The 18515-nt window shown below is 33.1% G+C and overlaps 1 protein-coding gene across 3 annotated transcripts in view; it reads right to left on the minus strand.

The window, feature by feature from the left end:
* Positions 1-18515, minus strand: part of VPS13B (vacuolar protein sorting 13 homolog B) — a gene marked incomplete at both ends in the record, with an annotated part of 689491 nt that overhangs the window by 442068 nt on the left and 228908 nt on the right. For all 3 annotated transcript variants that reach the window (XM_080693506.1, XM_080693505.1, XM_080693507.1), the window contains one exon: positions 272-381. In XM_080693506.1, coding sequence (XP_080549632.1) covers positions 272-381 — 110 coding nt within the window. The remainder of the gene's footprint in view (positions 1-271; positions 382-18515) is intronic.

Below are 18515 nucleotides of genomic sequence, written 5' to 3' on the forward strand. Positions count from 1 at the left end.
ATAAAAAAAAGAATATGTGTGGGAGTGTAGCCCAGAGGTAGAAGGGTTTCCAGGAACCCCAGTACCACCAAAAAGAAAGAAAGAAGGAAAGAAGGAAAATAAAAGAAACTTTTTTATTGAGCTTCAATTTCTCACAAATAAACAGCATTTTTGAAGATGGGTAGAGAATGAAACAGAAAAATTCTGGCATACCAATAAAAAGACATATATATTTATACTAAATAGCTGAGGAAAGGATTTATTCATTAACAGAAAAACAGATATCTCTCACCTGTTGCATATGTCGGCTTGTTCGTTTCTGAGGCTGATAGATGAGCCACGTATATAAGATTGGGTCAATATTAACTGCTAGTCCTTGTACACTACAAAGAAGTACAGCACCTAAAACACAATTTTAAAACTGTTATAATTCTTTATAAAAATGAATAAGCTTCATAGCATTTCATAATACAGCTGTAAGAAAAAGATAAACAATTAACAAGCATTACTATGGTATTTTGAAATCAGGTCTAAGTAACTGAGGTTGCCTCAAACTTGCGATCATCTGTCTCAATCTCTCAAGTAATGGGATTACAGGTGCGTGCCATGATGCCCAGCTATCTCAGCATCATGTACAATAGCAAAAATGAGGCCGGGCGTGGTGGCGCATGCTTGTAATCCCCACGATTGGGAGGCAGAGACAGGAGAATCGCGCAGGTTCAAATCCAGCTGTGCTGCCTGGCGTGGTGGCGCACACTTGTAATCCCCGTGCTTGGGAGGCAGAGACAGGAGGATCGCGCAGGTTCAAAGGCAGCCGCGCACGCTGGCTTAGGAGACCCTGTTTCCAAATAAAAATGTGAAATAGGTCTGGGAGTGTTAGCCTGGAGGTAGAAGGGCTTCCAGGAACCCCAGTACCACCCCCCCCCAAAAAAAAAACACCCAAAGCCAGCTATGCTGGAGTAAGAGACCATGTTTCCAAAAATAAAATAGGTATGGGAGTGTAGCCCAGAGGTAGAAGGGCTTCCAGGAACCCCAGTACCACCAAAATAATAATCCCTAGGCATTATAGACAGCAGCAGCAATTCTTCCCTCCAAAGTACCAATTCCCATGGAGCTAAGAAGTGATTCATTCAAATACCTGTTAGGAAGGAAAGCTAGGGAGAAGCTAAGTAGATTATTACAAAACAGAATTCCATAATTAAAATCAATTGGAAAAATCAACTTATTATATATTTTTTACTTTCATGGATTTCAAATACCTCCTAAGACCCTAAATTCTTCTAATTCGCAAATAACACAAGTATATAGAATAAAAGCTTAAAATGTTATATTAAAAAATAAGTAGGACTTCTTAAAAAATGTATCCAATTTTCAAGCAATTCCAGAAAATCTATTCTAATAGGCTATTTTTGCCAGATCCTAACAATAATAAAAGATTACAGTATGAAGCAAATTTTATGGTGCTTTGTGTTCTTATTATTAAACTTTATATCCCAAAATGTTATTTGGTGAGAAATAAAATTTTCTCCCAAATATAAAAATGCTCAAAAAGACATTTTATTTTAATACTACTTGCAGTAAACCCACCTGATAAACAAAAATAATCATATGATAATAGTGTAGGGAGAGAAAAAGATATTCTATGCAAACAAAGACTGAAAGCAAACAGGGGTAGCTGGTTCTATCTCCAACAAAACAGACTTCAAAAGAGACAAAAAAGTTATTTCTTACTAATAAAGGGAACATTCTAACAAAAAGACATAACAAGGATAAACATTTATAACCTAAACTTCAGCAAATAGACTTACCAAAAAAAAAAAAAAACACCCTACGTGACATTAGGATTCAGCAAGACTCCAAAACAATAATCAGAGATTTGAACATACTTCTCTCACTCTTAGATCAGTCATTCAGATAAAAGATGAATAAAGACTCATCAGATCTAAATAGTATCATAAACTAAATGGAACTAATGGACACACAGGAACATTTCACCCAATAACTGAAAGTACATTCTTCTCAGCTACTCATGGGACTTCTATATAATAGACCTTATACTAGACCACAAAGCAACTATCAGGGAATTTTTTTTTAAATGATATAATTCCGCCGGGCATGGTGGCACACGCTTGTAATACCCGTGCTTGGGAGGCAGAGACATGAGGATCACGCAGGTTCGAAGCCAGCCATGCACGCTGGCTTAGGAGACCCTGTTTCCAAATAAAAATGTAAAAATAGGTCTGGGAGTGTATCCTGGAGGTAGAAGGGCTTCCAGGAACCCCAATACCACCAAAAAAAAAAAAACCTGATATAATTCCTTGCATCATTTTAGATGCAATGGACTAAATCTAAAAACAAATGAAAGGAAGATCCAAAGACATGGCATAAAAACACAGAGGCTGAATGACTTATTTCCTAGAAGAAATAAGCAGAGAAATGAAAAAAAATATAGAATCAAAAGAAAAGAGGAATTCAACTTACTAAAACCTCTAAAGACACTATGAAGAACAGTTTTAAGCGAAAAACTTAAGCCAGACATGATCACACATACCACAATCCCAGTACTTAGAAAGCTGAGAGAGTAGGATTCTAAGTTGGAGGCCAGCCTTACTAACTAGTGAGGTGCTCAGCAATTTATCTTATTTCAAAAATTTTTTTTGAAAAGCTGGGCATGGTAAACTACACTTGTTATCTCAGCATGTGGGAGACTGAGACAAGAGGATCTGGATTCGTGAATAGCCTCAGCTACTTAGTGAGGCCCTCTACAACTCAGTGAGACCCTATGTCAAAATAAAAAATAGGACTGGGGGGTGTAGTGTGGAGGTAGAATGACCCTGGGTTCGATCCCCAGCATCATAAATAAATAAATAAATAAATAAATAAATAAATAAATACATACATACATACATACATACATACATAAATACATAAATAAATAAATATTTTAAAACAGAATTATGTCTCATAGTATATCTCAAAGGCACAATGCTCTTGGGTTCAATACAAAGTACCACAAACAAATATAAAGGAAGGAAGGAAGGAAGGAAGGAAGGAAGGAAGGAAGGAAGGAAGGAAGGGTGCAGAATATTCCCTCAAAAAATGTTACAAATAAACAGCCTAATGATGCAAGGCCTCTGAAGGAACAAACAAACCCCAAAGAAAGTAGAATTCAGGAAATACTTAAAATACTACTTAAATCAGCATGCTCACTGCTGTTACCCAAAATACCTGATGACCATAGCTAAGAAGTGGGCAGATTTATTTGCTCATAGTTTTGAAGACTTCTGAGGATTCAGTCCATGTCATAACTACAGATCCAGAGTGTGGGGCCAGAACAGAGAAAGTACTAATGGAGGGATGCCACTCTCACATCATGGAGGCAAGAAGCAGAAATGATGACAAAGGAACTCTGCTCTCACATCAGAGAGGCAGAAAGTGGAAAGAGCACAAAGAGCAAAGTCACGAAGGCTGCAACCCTAGAGACTCCTCCTAGCAACCATGTCCCATCTCAGAAATTTTAGGTCTGAAAATCTTCACAGAAACAAATACTTGCACATGTATATACATAATGGAATTCATCTGTACTATTATGTACATTTAATAAGCTATATGTAGCCCACTTATGATAACTTATTTAATAGCACCATATACTCAGTAACAGTGAAGTAGAACTCTATGAAATGACACAAAGATATATGCAGGATAATTTACAAAAAAACATTAAAAAATGTAGAAATAAAATGTATTGTATAAAAATTTCAGTTATTACATATACATTTATATTTAAGCATGAAATATATATGTATACTAAAACATAAAACAGTAATATGCCTCAGTATATGTGGGTGAATATAAAAATTATACACTATAGTAAAATATTTGCATGCATATTAGCCATTCTGTGAGCAAACAGCAAATATTTAATGTTTTTATTTTAAAGTAATATATTACCATATTGTTTATATTTTGAAAGCAGTAACTAGCTGGGCGTGATGGCACATGCTTATAATCCCAGCATTTGTAAGGGTGAGACCGGAGAATCGCGGTTCATGGACAGCCTCAGCTACTAAGTGAGGCCCTCCGCAACTCAGTGAGACCCTGTTTCAAACTAAAGAATAAAAAATTGGACAGGTGTTATACCTTGAAGGTTGAATGTCTCTGGGTTTCATCCCCACACCCGCAAAAAATAAAATAAAATAAAATAAAGGCAGTAACTACATCAGCATTTTTCTTATCAATTATGAATTTCAATGATAACTTTAGTTCATATAAGAAACAAAAGCAAAATGTGTTTTTCTACAAGTAAAATCCACTTTAAAAAATATCTTATCACAATATATATATATATATATATATATATATATATATATATTTTTTTTTTTTTTTTTGGTGGTACTGGGGTTCCTGGAAACCCTTCTACTTTCAAACTACACTCCTGACCTATTTTTATACTTTTTAATTTTTTATTTGGAAACAGGGTCTCTTAAGCCTCAAAGTGTGGCTGGCTTTGAACCTGCATGATCCTCCTGTCTCCGCCTCCCAAGCGCGGGGATTACAAGTGTGCGCCACCACACTCGGCTTTGCATACTATTTTTAATGTGTCACTGTTCTTCACTCAGGCCCTTCATTATTCAATAAGTACCCCATTCCTGTGAATTTGTATTAAACATAAACAAATCAAGGATTCCATAACTAAACATACTTTTTTAAATAGTACCTAAATTTAAACTCAGAATAAGGAATGGTGGTACTGATAAGATATAAAGAGAAGGAAAGAGAAAAAAAATGTAATCTAAATATAGATACATAAATTAACAAAATCATTTAAAAATTTATTGCCAACTGACTCATATGTGTCGACAAAATCCTTATCATTGTCCAATGATATGACAGTTTTATTAATTTCAAATATTTCTGAATCTCTTTTATATACAGGCCCAGAACTCCAACATATATCTTAATCATATTAGTATATGTTAAATATCTTAGAGGTTTAAGCATTGTTGACACTATCACCAACATAACAGTGTCAACTTATTAATTAATGATGCGTAAATAAGGATTGGAGTACAACAATTTAGAACAACTACAATATAGTAATATATGAGTTTGGCTCAAGTATTTAAAGCCAATGCTGATAAATGCTGAACAAATTTAATCCTAAATACTTAATTTATAAGCCGGGTATGGTGACACATGCTTGTAATCCCAGTACTTGAGGCTGAGAAAAAAGGATTGCATGTTTGCAGCTAGTCTCAGGTACTTAGGCCCATCCACATTAGATGATATGTAAAGTTTTTAAATTTTTGTATACCAATAGATGATACATTTCAAGAGGAGAAAATAGTATATCTTACAGAGAGTTCTCAATGTTATACAGTTTAATTAGGGTGTGAGAATTACTTAGCAAAGTTACACTTCAAAATTCAAGCCGGGTGTGGTGGTGCATGCTTGTAATCCCAGCACTTGGGAGGCTGAGACAGGAGGATCTGGGTTCGCAGGCAGCCTCAGCTCCTACTTAGTGAGGCCCTTTGCAACTTAGACCCTGTTTCAACATGAAGACTAAAAAATAGAGCTGGAGGTGTAGCAAGGATGTAGAATGCTTCTGGGTTCTTTCCCTAGTGCCATAAAAAAAAAAAAAGAGTTAAAAAATCATTACCACTCCTGGAGTTTAGGTTGGATCTGTATCTTCTGTAATACCAAAAGGTTCCATATAGTTAGGAGAAAGTTTATAAAATACAGAATGTAAAGAAAATTCATGAATTATTGCTGTACCTATTAAAACCAATCATTACTTATTTCCTTTTTGTGATCAAATACTATTCCATGATTTGTACAGAATGCAATGTTTCCTCATCATTTTGAGTATTTTTTTGTTTCTACCTTTTAGCTCTTGTGAATAGTGTTATTGAATATGAAAATGTATATGCCTATATTTGTTTTTTGTGGGTTTTGTGGGGTTTTTTGTGGTACTGGGGGTGGAACCCAGAGGCTTTCTACCTCCGGGCTACACTCCCAGACCTTTTATATTTTATTTGGAAACAGGGTCTAACTGAAAGCCTCTCTAAGTTGCTGAGAGCCTCACTAAGTAGCTGAGGCTGGCTTCGAACCCGTGTGATCCTCCTTTCTCAGCCTCCCAAGCGTGGGGATTACAAGTGTGCGCCACCACGCCCAGCTTATATGCCTATATTTGAAAACCTGTTTTCAGTTCTTTTTGTTATACACCTAGAAATGGAAATGCTGGGTTGTCTTGTCAAAATGCTCCAAAGTAAATAAACTGTGAAAACATGCTAAAAAAAAAAAAGGAAGCCAGATAAAAAGGGCACATATTGCATTATTTATCAATGAAGAATAGGTTTCAAAAACAGTTTTGGAGCCAGGTATGGTGGTGCACTCTTGTAATCTCAGCATTTGGAGGCTGAGATAGGAAGATCACAGCCTCAGCTACTTAGTGAGACCCTTGCAATATAGTGAGACCCTGTTTCAAAATAAAAATTGAAAATAGGGTTGGGAGTATAGCTCAGGAATAGAATGCCCCTGAGTTCAATTCCAGTACCACAAAAAAGAAAAAAGGAAAAAAAAAAGGTTTTGAACTACAAAGACCTACACTTAAAGCCTTTGTTCTTCAATCCTCTCAAAGTTATCTCTCTCCTGGTATCCAACTATTGCTATTTGTAACCTAGGAAAATATCCTCTTCTCTGTGTCCTATAACATCTAAATCTTATTTCTCTCAGATTATTTATTTATTTATTTACTTATTTATTTATTTTATTTCATTTTCTTTGCAATACTGGGAATACCCGGACCAAATACATGCCAGGCATACACTCTGCTACTGAGAACTATAAATAAAATTGAGGAATCAAAATAAAAAGTTTTAATTTGAGACAGGGTCTCCATTAGGTTGCCCAGGTTGGCCTCAAATTTGCAGTCGTCCTATGTAGCTGAGATCCTACTCTCTTAACTTTTATTGAAAGCCATTTTAGCTCTGTGTCTTTTTTTTTTTTGCTTTATCTTTATGTCTATTCACTTTATTTTCCATAATCTAATGTTATGCAGCAGTAAATAATACAAAATTTTAAGTGGTAATCCATTTTTATTTTCGAGTCAATATAAAATAAAATTCAGCTTGGCTTAGTAATAACTTTGATGTGTTTGTTAAAGTACATCTTGTGCACGAGAGAAGCATGAGAAGGAGGGAGGGGAAGAGAATGGGGCAGGAATTGGTTAATGGCTAATTGAGTGACATGTGCATGTATGTCTCCATTTTGTATCCCATTAAGATATATAACTATAATGCACCAATGAAAAATTAAAAAATAAAATAAAATTCACTATCTATTTATTTTGAGTAAAAAGGCCTAAATTTACTTTTGTATGTGTGTGATACTGAGGGTTGAACTCAAGGGCATTCTACCTTTGGGCTACACCCCAGCTCTATTTTACTATTTTTCTATTTTTTTTATTTTTATTTATTTATTTATTTATTTGTGTGTGTGTGTGTGGTACTGGGGGTGGAACCCAGGGACTTTACTACCTCCAGGCTACATACATTTCGCATTAGGGAGAACATCCAACTTATTATTTTTTGTGACTGACTAATCTTATTTAGCATATCAAACTATGGAACCAGCCAAGATGTCCATCAACAGACGAATGAATACAAAATTATGAGATATTTACAAAATGGAATTGTACTCAGCCATGGAGAAAAACGCAATTACTGGAGCACATAAAACCCTAAATTTAAATAACCTGCTATACTCAATTCGTATATATATATATTGTGTGTATGTGTACGTGTATGTACACTGGGCATGCTTTACTACATCCCCAAGCATTTTATTTTTTAATTTGAGACAGGGTCTTGCTAAGTAGCCAATGCTGGCAACAAACACATGATCTTCCTACCTCCAACCTAAGCAGCTGGGATTACAGGTATATGCCACTAAGTCTGCCTACAATTCCTATTTCTTTAAAGCAAATTGGCTCATTTATGATAGGTATATAGGACACTTCAGTTGGTCAATATCTATAAGTCAAAGTTGTGTTATGTTGTGTTCAGAGTTTTTCTCAGTACAGATTAAAGCTATCAGCTTTCTTACAATTAAAGAAAAATTCTTTGCAATACGTTCTTGTAACCACATCCAAGAAGTGAAAACCTAGTAAAATTAAAATGAAAGATAACATTAAGCTATACTTTAATAAAGACCTTGCAGAAGTTTCTTGTGCCTTCTGACATTCACACATGCACTCACATACATAAATATGATTCCCTAAAAGGAATCATAACAAATAGTACACTTTTATTCCATTTTTTAATGTCTTCACAAAAGTTGACATTGAGGAACTACCATCTTGTCCCAATTGTTACTTGGAGGTGGGTGCAAGGGATTGAACCCAGGAATGTTCTATCTTTGAGTCACACCCTCAGCCCTATTTTATTTTTTATTTGAAATCAGGGTTTCATTAAATTGATGAGGCTGGCTTCAAACCTGCAATTCTCCTGTCTGAGCCTCCCAAATACTGAGATAACAGATGTGCACCACTATGCCTGGTTATGATTACTAATATTTAAGTAAAAGAATTCTATACATTAATTACCCAAGGAGAGGGGCAAATTTTTCTAATAATCTATGAAGCCAAAATGATAATCCTGGATATTTTTCTGTAAAAGTATCTTATCAAAGTTGGAGTGTTTTATAGTGGCACCAGAAGTACAATTCTTATATCCCTTATTTGTGATGCTCTTCTATGTCATTTGCTATTCTGATTTTACATGTTTTTACTCTAAGGAATGGTTCAGCAAACTATGTCCTGAACACCAAAATCAGTCTCCCAACTGACTACAAGCTAAGAATGAATTTTATACTGTTAAATAGTTATAAAATAAAGCAAAAGAATATTACTGCATGACTTTGAAAAATCAGATGAAATAAAAATGTCTATGAATATAGTTTTATTGGAATGCAGCCACACTCATTCATTTGTATATTTCTAGGGCTGCTGTCCAGCAAAGTAGCTGCAAAAGAGCCCAAAAAGCTGAAAACATTTATTACCTGGTCTTTTTTTAAAACAATTAGTCAACCCTGATATAAGAAAATATATGGCTTCTTATTCTAAATACTGTGAAATACCAAATGTCTATTTATTCCTCAATAACAGAGCTAAATATCTCCTGGATTTTTTTCAATAAGATGGTAGCAAGATCACTCTGATGTTCCCTTTTGGTGATAATACCAAGTAATAGCCAATATTTAAAAGGTGCTGAATATTATATGCAAGGTATTTTCTTCTTCATTTTATGGATTAAAAATAACTGATGAGAGATAGCAACTTCTTTAAGGTTATAATAGTTAGCAAGTCAATTCCATTGTTATCTTTCCTAAAGCCTGTACACATAAGCACTACTGGCCTGACAAGACAATAATGAATTTAAAAAATTGAGAATAATGATTTCCCTCAAAAGAGAATAGTTTCTCACAGTAATAGAGTAATGCATACTACTCATCACATACAGCATTTTTTGACATAGCTTAAGCTTATATAAATTAAAATTCTTCAGAGTAAGAGATATGTAGTCTATCCAAGAAAACCTTTTGTAAGGAGCTAAGCATTCAACTTACTTATCAAAATTGGCCTCCACTGTTAATCCCCTCAATTCTGTAAATGGTACCACCACTCTCAACTTTCCAAATGATGTAACAGATTATCTTTATCACCTATTATACTGACTAGATCATACTCAAGATAGCATTAACCCATAAAAAAGGTGTAATTAGAAAATAATATATAAGATACATAAACTGTCAGCAGCACTTTCTAAGTTCCATGTTCATAGTATAGTGTTTTTTAAAGGGGAAAAAAGTGTTTTCTCTTTGTAGTCAATCAATATATGATTTGAGTTGTATACTGATTCATTACCCAGTGGCCATTCTTTTCAATTAGAATGGGTACAGTACTGTATAACTGCTATGTGTTTAATCCATGTATGAATTAGTCTAATTCTATTTAAGTCTACATTTAAGTTGCTCTATAATTTTATTATAAATATTCAATGTTGACCAATATAGTAAACTGTGGAAGTTTACATTTATTTTAAAAAGATATTTGTGCATTTTTAATTACATGAAGACTTGTGTCTAGTATGTTTTTATTATCTAAAATACAAACTTCTTTCATAATAATATCTATACCACTTATTCTTTTTACTGTTTATATTGATCTATATTCACTAATTTTTTAGAAATTACACAGAAACAATAATCCTCAATAGAGCTTATATATTTTGCTTTCAAGTCAAATTAGAAAAATCTAGAAGTAGTCTAGTAGATAATAACATTAAGAAAACAATTTTCAAACAAAAATAAGTATAACAAAAAAACAAAGAAATTTATTATTCTGAATTTTATTAAAATGTTGCTTTTAAAACCAATATTTACGCTGGGCGTGGTGGTGGTGCACACTTGTAATCCCCGTGCTTGGGAGGCAGAGACAGGAGAATCGCGCAGGTTCAAAGCCAGCCGTGCTGACTTAAGAGACCCTGTTTCCAAATAAAAATATAAAATAGGTCTGGGAGTGTAGCCCAGAGATAGAAGGGTTTCCAGGAACCCCAGTACAAAAAAAACAATATTTACAAGTACAAATTTTTCTTCAAAGAAATATTGAAAGTGTTTTATAAAGTTATTGGCAAAGAATTATGTTTTAAATCAATTTATATATTAGGTCATAATTGCAATTTAAGGAAATTCATTAGCTACACTATAATTAAATATTAATTCCTAAAATAATTTAAGATTAAATGAATCCTCTTATAATAATCATATAGAGGAACGCAAAACAATATATTTGATGAAATATTATTCTTATATTTTAAAAAGTACCTTCATATGTATGGTAAGAATTAAAATCATTTAAATTAATTATTATAATAGAAAAAATAACATAAAATATCATGAAAATATTAAGAATTCAATAGTATTTAATTGTCCAATAACTAAAATCTGCACATACTTTCAAAAGATTATTGTTAGGCCTGGGACATAACTTAGTGGCAGAGTGCTTGCCTAGTAAGCACAAGACCCTGGATGAAACCCTTTTACCACCCAAAGGAATAAATGAAAGGAAGGAAGAAGGGAAAGAAAAAAGGAATGGAGGTAGGGAGGAAAGAAACAAAATTATTGTTAAATTGAACACTTATATTGACTACGACCATTCAAATAATAATGGCATGGTGTAGAAAGCACCACAAGATGGTGCTAATATCCTCTCATAACTAGCTGGGTAGACCATTACTATTATTTAGATGGTAACTAAAATGAGATTCTCCAACCCTCAAGGTGGATACCAAATTTAAAACTCTCTATTCCAAGAGAAAAAGCAAAACATTAAGTTTAGACAGTGCAATTATTGCCTAGTGAAAAATCACTAGGCAATTTGATTTAAAATAGGATTTTAAATCAAAATCCTATTTTGTTTAAATCAACATTATTTCTCATATGGTAATAATATTTTACATGTAAAGAAGATAACTAGAAACAACTGTCTTTAACACTACAGCTATATGAAACCCCTAATTTATAGCCAATGAATAAAGAACCATCAAGAACAAATTAAGACTTCCTTATCAATAGTGTTCTTATATGAGACATTAATGCTAGTGATAATAAAATAGTCCAGTATCATGAAACCAATGCAAATGCTGCAAAACTCTATTCCCCAGTGGAGTAACACTTTCATTCAATTCTGCACACTTAATCATCTCCTAGATCCAATATATTCTTAGAAAAGTATATAAGGTTTTCCCCACAAATAGGGGTCTGAAAGAAATAACTCAGTTTTGGAACTTCCTCAAGTTGCTTTTAGTCCCTGCTAGACAAGTACATGGATGAATAAAGGGAGGGAAGAAGAGATGGAGTCAGGCAGGCAGAAAGATAAGCCTGTCTCTGGTTCCAGAAAAGCAAAAACAATGCATAAAAAACAATATAGTTACCACTGGAATAAATACTTCTCATTTTAAAACTGGAGAAGCTAGAGTTTAGAGAAAGCTACCCAAGCAACAGGTTCTATCTGACCTCAATACAACTCTTGCTACTGTGCTATACAATAATGCTGCTAGTATTGATGAAGATTACCAGGACTTACCAAGTGGCAACTTGTGCCACGCAAAGTGGTAAGTATCTTACATCTCTTTTCTCACTTAATCCACAAACCTACCCTAGCATTATTATTTTCTACATTACAAATAAAGAAGGTGAGACACAGGGATTTTGAATGAATTTCCCAAGATACTACAACTATTAAATAGTAACACCGGGATTCAAATCTAAGTAATACCACTTAAAAACTCACAGTATATGATGAAACACATAAAATACAAAAGTATTTCCATTTGCAGTAAAACTATTGGTTGTTTAATGGAGATTACAAATATAAATAAAAAACTCTTATTAAAATGATTAATGTTTAAAAACAACAAAATAAAGATATTAAAATGATAACATGATCAGAAGTAATAGCTGACATAAAATGAAAAAGCAAACACTCGAGAAACCGTAATTTGGGAAGTCATTATGGAATGGCAATTTTTTTTTTTTTTTTTTTGGCGTTACTGGGAATGGAACACAGGTGTATTCTACTTCTGAACTATAACCCCAGGCCTATTTTTTTATTCTTTACTTTGAAACAAGGTCTCACTGAGTTGCAAAGGGTCTCACTAAGTAGCTGAGGTTGTCTGTAAACCGTGATCCTCCTGTATCAGCCTCCCAAGTACTGGGATTACATGTGGGCACCACCACACCTGGCTGGAATAGTAGATTTTAACTGAACATTTCTGAATATAGAGAACTGAGTAGATGAGAAGGCAGAATACAAATTTTGAGATGTTTAATAACATATGAGTAAAAGTATAAATGCAGATAATTACAAAATTGTGCTCAAGAATTTATCAATTTGCTTAAATATGGTGTTCTTGTAAAAAAATAAAGCAGAAAATCTATGAGATTTATTTTTTCATAATTCTTTAAAGACTAGAGATAAATATATACCTCTAAATTAATTAGATTTTATATAATACATATTTAAAACATCAAAAATGAAATTATATTTTCCATTACATAAAAGTGAACTGGATGATTATGATAGCTAAGAAATGAAGTGACAGGATTGAAAAAAGTAATGAAGAAAATAATTAAAGAAATCAAATCTAAAGTTTATAGTTCATAAAATATACAATACCAATACTAAAGATTCTTGAAAATATTTAATTTTAGCTTACATTTTTCATTTGCCCATGTAGTAAAATTATAAAACTAAATTTCAGCTTTTTTTTTTTTTTGTGGTACTGGAGTTCCTAGAAACCCTTCTACCTCTGGGGTACACTCCCAGACCTATTTTATATTTTTATTTGGAAACAGGGTCTCTCAAGCCAGCACGGCAGGCTTCGAACCTGCGTGATACTCCTGTCTCTGCCTCCCAAGCCCGGGGATTACAAGTGTGCGCCACCACGCCTGGCTAAATTTCAGCTTTAAAATTGCTTTATCTTTAAAAAGTAAACATACATGTTCAGTATTCTATTTCTATTTTAGGAGGGTAAAAAAGAACTTAATTCACAATGATTCATGAAAAACTCCTAAGTATACTATTAAATTTAAATCTCAGAGGAATCCTATGAGAAGTTTCTGTACAGAAAAAGAAACATGGTCATAGTGGTTTAGTGAGTAGGTCCAAATTATACGTAGAAGTGTCAAGATTTAAACACAATTTTCTATATTTTAACTTGAAATTGTTTTCCATTGTTACTAATTGGCCTCTATTTCCATTAGAATAAAAATTACAGTGCAAGCATTTCTATCCAGGACAGCATAACCTGGACAACATACACTGATTGACACTGCTATACACCTGACTTTGAGCAGTGGTTAATTCCTTCATTCTTCTAAGTACCTATAGAGCACCAACTATATTAAACACCCTAAACCATTTTAAGCCTAACAACAAAGAAGAGAAATTAACAAAAACAGCAAGCACACAAGAAAACCAGAGTAGTAGAAAACAAAACGACTAGGTTACTTCTTAATATAGGGAGATCATAAAGACTGGTCTCTGAAACTGACATGGAAGTTGACATGGAACTAATTAATGAAAAGCATTCAAGTGACTTTGAACTACCTTAAAATGGGAGACTATAACGTACCAATAAAAGTATAAAAATAAAAATAAAAAATAAGAACCTAACTATGAGCATTTTTAAAAATCAAAAATGAGTTTGTCTCAAATGATGACTTTCCTTGCCTGCATTAAACATTCTTCGTGCTTTAAGACTTTACTTCTGGACAGAAATAACTGAAAAAACATTTCTACAAATAAGCAGAACTAATTGATAAATAGTATCTGTCCCTTTTATGGAACAAATTTTATAAAAATTCTAATGATAACAAAAACTTTAATAGCCAATTTCCATTTAAAATATAATTTTGACATGTATTCTCAATGTAGGTGAATGGTTAGAGAGTTGAGGACAAATATTTAAAGATATTCAAATTCCTAGCATTGTAGTACACTTAAAGCACCTATGGAAAATTAATCCACTGACAGGAAACTGCGGAAATAGGCAACATTAACTTAATTTTAATTTCTTTATATCCTGATATATTTGTTCTTCATTGTTAATAAAGTATGGAATTTGAAATGTAAAATATGCCTAGAGTAGAAACTTCATAATAATTATTTTCCCAAAAAGTTATAAATTTTCAACTAATAAGAGAGAAAATTACAACTCACTTCTTAAACAAATGCTTCCCAATAATATCCCAGTCTCAGAAAGCAAATTTTTGTTGCTGTTTTTATTTCCCTAAACAAATATACTTTGTAGTTATGGTGTGTAAAAATATCTGTAAGCAAAAACATGAATTGAAGTGACTTAAATCAAATCCAATTTTCTCATAGAAATAAAGTAACATAGAGTCATTTTCTTAATCATGCATATAATAATTTTGGATGTCAATATAATTATTTAATCATAATGATATATTGATCTACTATGAAATAAGGCACTGTAGAATCGAAAAAGAATCATAAGAATTATAGGTAACATCACATAATAACAGAGTACTCTTGAAAGTTCTTATCTTATTTTTCATAATTGTTTTTACTGCTGCTACTCAGAAAAGAGCCATGATTATGTGTAAAATTATGAATGGTTAACCTGGACAACCATTGGTGGGAGGGGGGGAAGGAAAAATGGGGGCGGGGGGGGAGAAGGCACCAAATATAGTTTAAATGTATACTATTTATGTTCAATAAAAAAAATTGTTACAAGAAAAAAAAAGAAATGAGCCATGATTAAAGATATAGAATCCAGGACTTGTTTGGAAATAGGTTTGTTTACTCTGGGGGAAAAACTTCTGAGAAGGAAATGAAATGATGAAAAACAGATCCAGATTGCTGTTACGTGCTATTTTTTCTTAATAAGTGATAACAGGAAAAAAACAAGTGCTGTCCATTGTTGTTGTTTTCTTAAAAGAAGTTTGTTTTCTGTACTACGGATATTTCTCCTCAAATAAGCACTTCACTCTATACCTAGAGTATTCCTGCTTTTAATCTTGCTGACCCTATTTTATAGCCTGATATTTAAAAATCTTTTAATCTGTTATTATTTACTGCTTTACAATGTCAAATAAACAGAATACAAAAGTTTCTTCTAACTTGGCATGGTTAAAGTTTCACTACATAAGCTTATGTCAGGAGATTTTTCCTTAAAATAAAATCATTACAATGGATTTATACTTTTATCAGATATTTGTTGAGTGATATATATATATATATGAGACTATCAAGAAAAGATCTTATTTTGTTTTCTTTTATGTAAATTCAGTTATACTTAAATATAGAAGGGAAATATTTAATTGAACTATGCTACTATCTAAAATTTTTCAAATTTCTTTTTTTGAATTTCTTAAATAATATTTGTCATTCACATAGAAAGTTAACCTCTTTTTTTTTTGTGGTACTGGGGTTCCTGGAAGGTCTTCTACCTCCGGGCTACACTCCCAGACCTATTTTTACATTTTTATTTGGAAACAGGGTCTCCTAAGCCAGCGCGCTCAGCTGGCTTCGAACCTGCACGATCCTCCTGTCTCTGCCTCTGAAGCGCGGGGATTACAAGCGTGCACCACGACGCCCGGTGAAAGTTAGTTTCTTTTAAAATTACTTTTTAAATGTTGCTCTCTTGGTAGACCAACTTTAAATTCTCTTGATCATATACATTTTTCCTATCATCTTTTAAAATAAACTTATTCTCATTATTCCTCATTTCTTGAAATAAACTCCATGGAGCTATTTACAAACTAAGAGATCCCTATCCTGAGTGAGAAGGTTGCAGAAACAAACTGCAGCTAAGAATGATGGAACTCCTCAGAAAAGAAGCTGGATCCAGTTATCTCATTTGTGTAATGCCTACCAGCTACCAATAACAGAAGTAAGGGGTCAGAGTTGACATATTTCAAATCATATTGCATTTTATTTTGGAAGAAAAGTCACTTAAATAGAGGACTGCCTGTAGTCTACTAATGTAACTGACATCCAAAGTCCTAAATTATAAAGATAGATCCACATTATAACACCTACTCTACTTCCTCTACAAACGTGTTGCAACGAAATGCTACAATTCCACAGAACATGGGCAGGAAAAAAAGATCCATAGGAAATAATACAAGTTTGGTGGCTTATAGTTTTATATTAAAGGAAAATAACTGCATAATGATGACCTGAAATAGATACTCCCAATACCATTCCACAAATCATACTCCCAAAAGCACTTTCATAACTTAAAATACTAACCACACAGATCTGAAATATGGTATGTCTCCTATTCTTTTGTACATAAAATTGATTATTGATTATTTATATGGTTATCTGTCACTTATAGAAAACAACAAAATATATCTATTATAAAATGATTCCTAACAAAAAAATTACTAAACTTTGCCAATTTTTTAAAAAAAATACCAATTTAATGGACATAAATACTTAAAGAATACATGTATAGAGATTTGTTATAAATACTACATCTAACAATAAAACTAACATTTTATTGTGTAGTAATTAGACCATGTAACATAATAAGTATAACATCTTTTTATGTAGAAATAATATTTTATATACAAATAAGATACATTAAACATTTATTGAAATTTGACAAAGGAAACTGTAAACATAGGAATGGTCATATTTTGAGAGAATGTTTGACTTGAGTTTACAAAATTCAACTGGTATTTTCCAGACAAAACAGAATTCCAGAAATAAAGATGACTATATTCAAAGACACCAAGGTATTAGCTGGGTGAACTAGCACAAGCCTATTACATCAATAGTTGGGAGATCAAGACAGAAGGATTACATGTTCAATAATAGGACCTAGTAAATCAGCAAGACCCTGTTCCAAACAGAAAGAAAGAAAGAAAGAAAGAAAGAAAGAAAGAAAGGGAAGGAAAGAGAGGGAGGGAGGAAAAAATGGGGTGTATTTAAGTGGCAGAAGTTCCTGGGGTTCAATATTGAGGAGAGGAGAGAGGAAAGAAGAGAGAGGAGAAGGGAAGGAAAGAAGGGAAAGGAAAGGGGAAAGAGAAGGAAAGAAGGCACAGCCTCAGCATCTTAAGGAGATCTTAAGGAACTTAGTAAAATTCTGTTTCAAAATACAATGGGCTGGAGGTATAGCTCAGAAGTAGAATGTCCCTGGGTTCAATACCTAATACCAGAGAAAAAAAAACAAAATAAAAAACACCTCCAAAATGAATTCATTTTAATGGCAAACTTGTTCTTATAGATAACAAATTAATTTAATTAGTTGGATTATCTTCATTTGTATCTATGAAGCAAAATGGAAATGCAGATGTTATCTTTAATACTTTGGCTTGGTGTCTATCATCATCATCATCATCATCATCATTAAATCCTAAGAATTTTACCTCCTCAATAATTCTAAACATTACTTCTTCCTCTACATCCCCAATCTTCATACTTAACAACAAATTCCTATTTCTGTCTTATAGAATCTACCACTAAATCCTCTCTATTAGTCTACAAAAACTCATACATATGAGCAGCGCATCATCCATGTCCTCCACACTGAAGTCAAAATGATGTCTATCCTATCAAAATCACTAGTATGGACTATTTCAATAGCTTCTGATGGCTTGATGAATGAGAACCTGATTTCTTACTCAAAGAAGAAGGCTCTGTAAAATGCCACCCTTACCTTTATCTCCAGATTCACTACTCTTTCCTGGGCTCTTGCCTCTCTTTCAAATTGTCTTACTTGCCATATTTTCATTCTTCATTGTTTGAACAGCTATCCTCTTCACCTAGTTAATGCCACACTAACTCCTTCCCATCTAAACTCAAACTTCATTTATTGAAGAAAACTTTCTATGAGCCTGAGGCATAGCACACTGATAGCACTACGCAGAGCACACCACATGCTTGCTAGTGCAAGGCCTTGGTCTTAATTCCTAGAACAACAAAAATAAAAGTCTTCTAT

This window comes from Muscardinus avellanarius (assembly GCF_963383645.1).
Source record: "Muscardinus avellanarius genome assembly, chromosome: 4".
In the NCBI taxonomy this organism is placed as follows: domain Eukaryota; kingdom Metazoa; phylum Chordata; class Mammalia; order Rodentia; family Gliridae; genus Muscardinus; species Muscardinus avellanarius.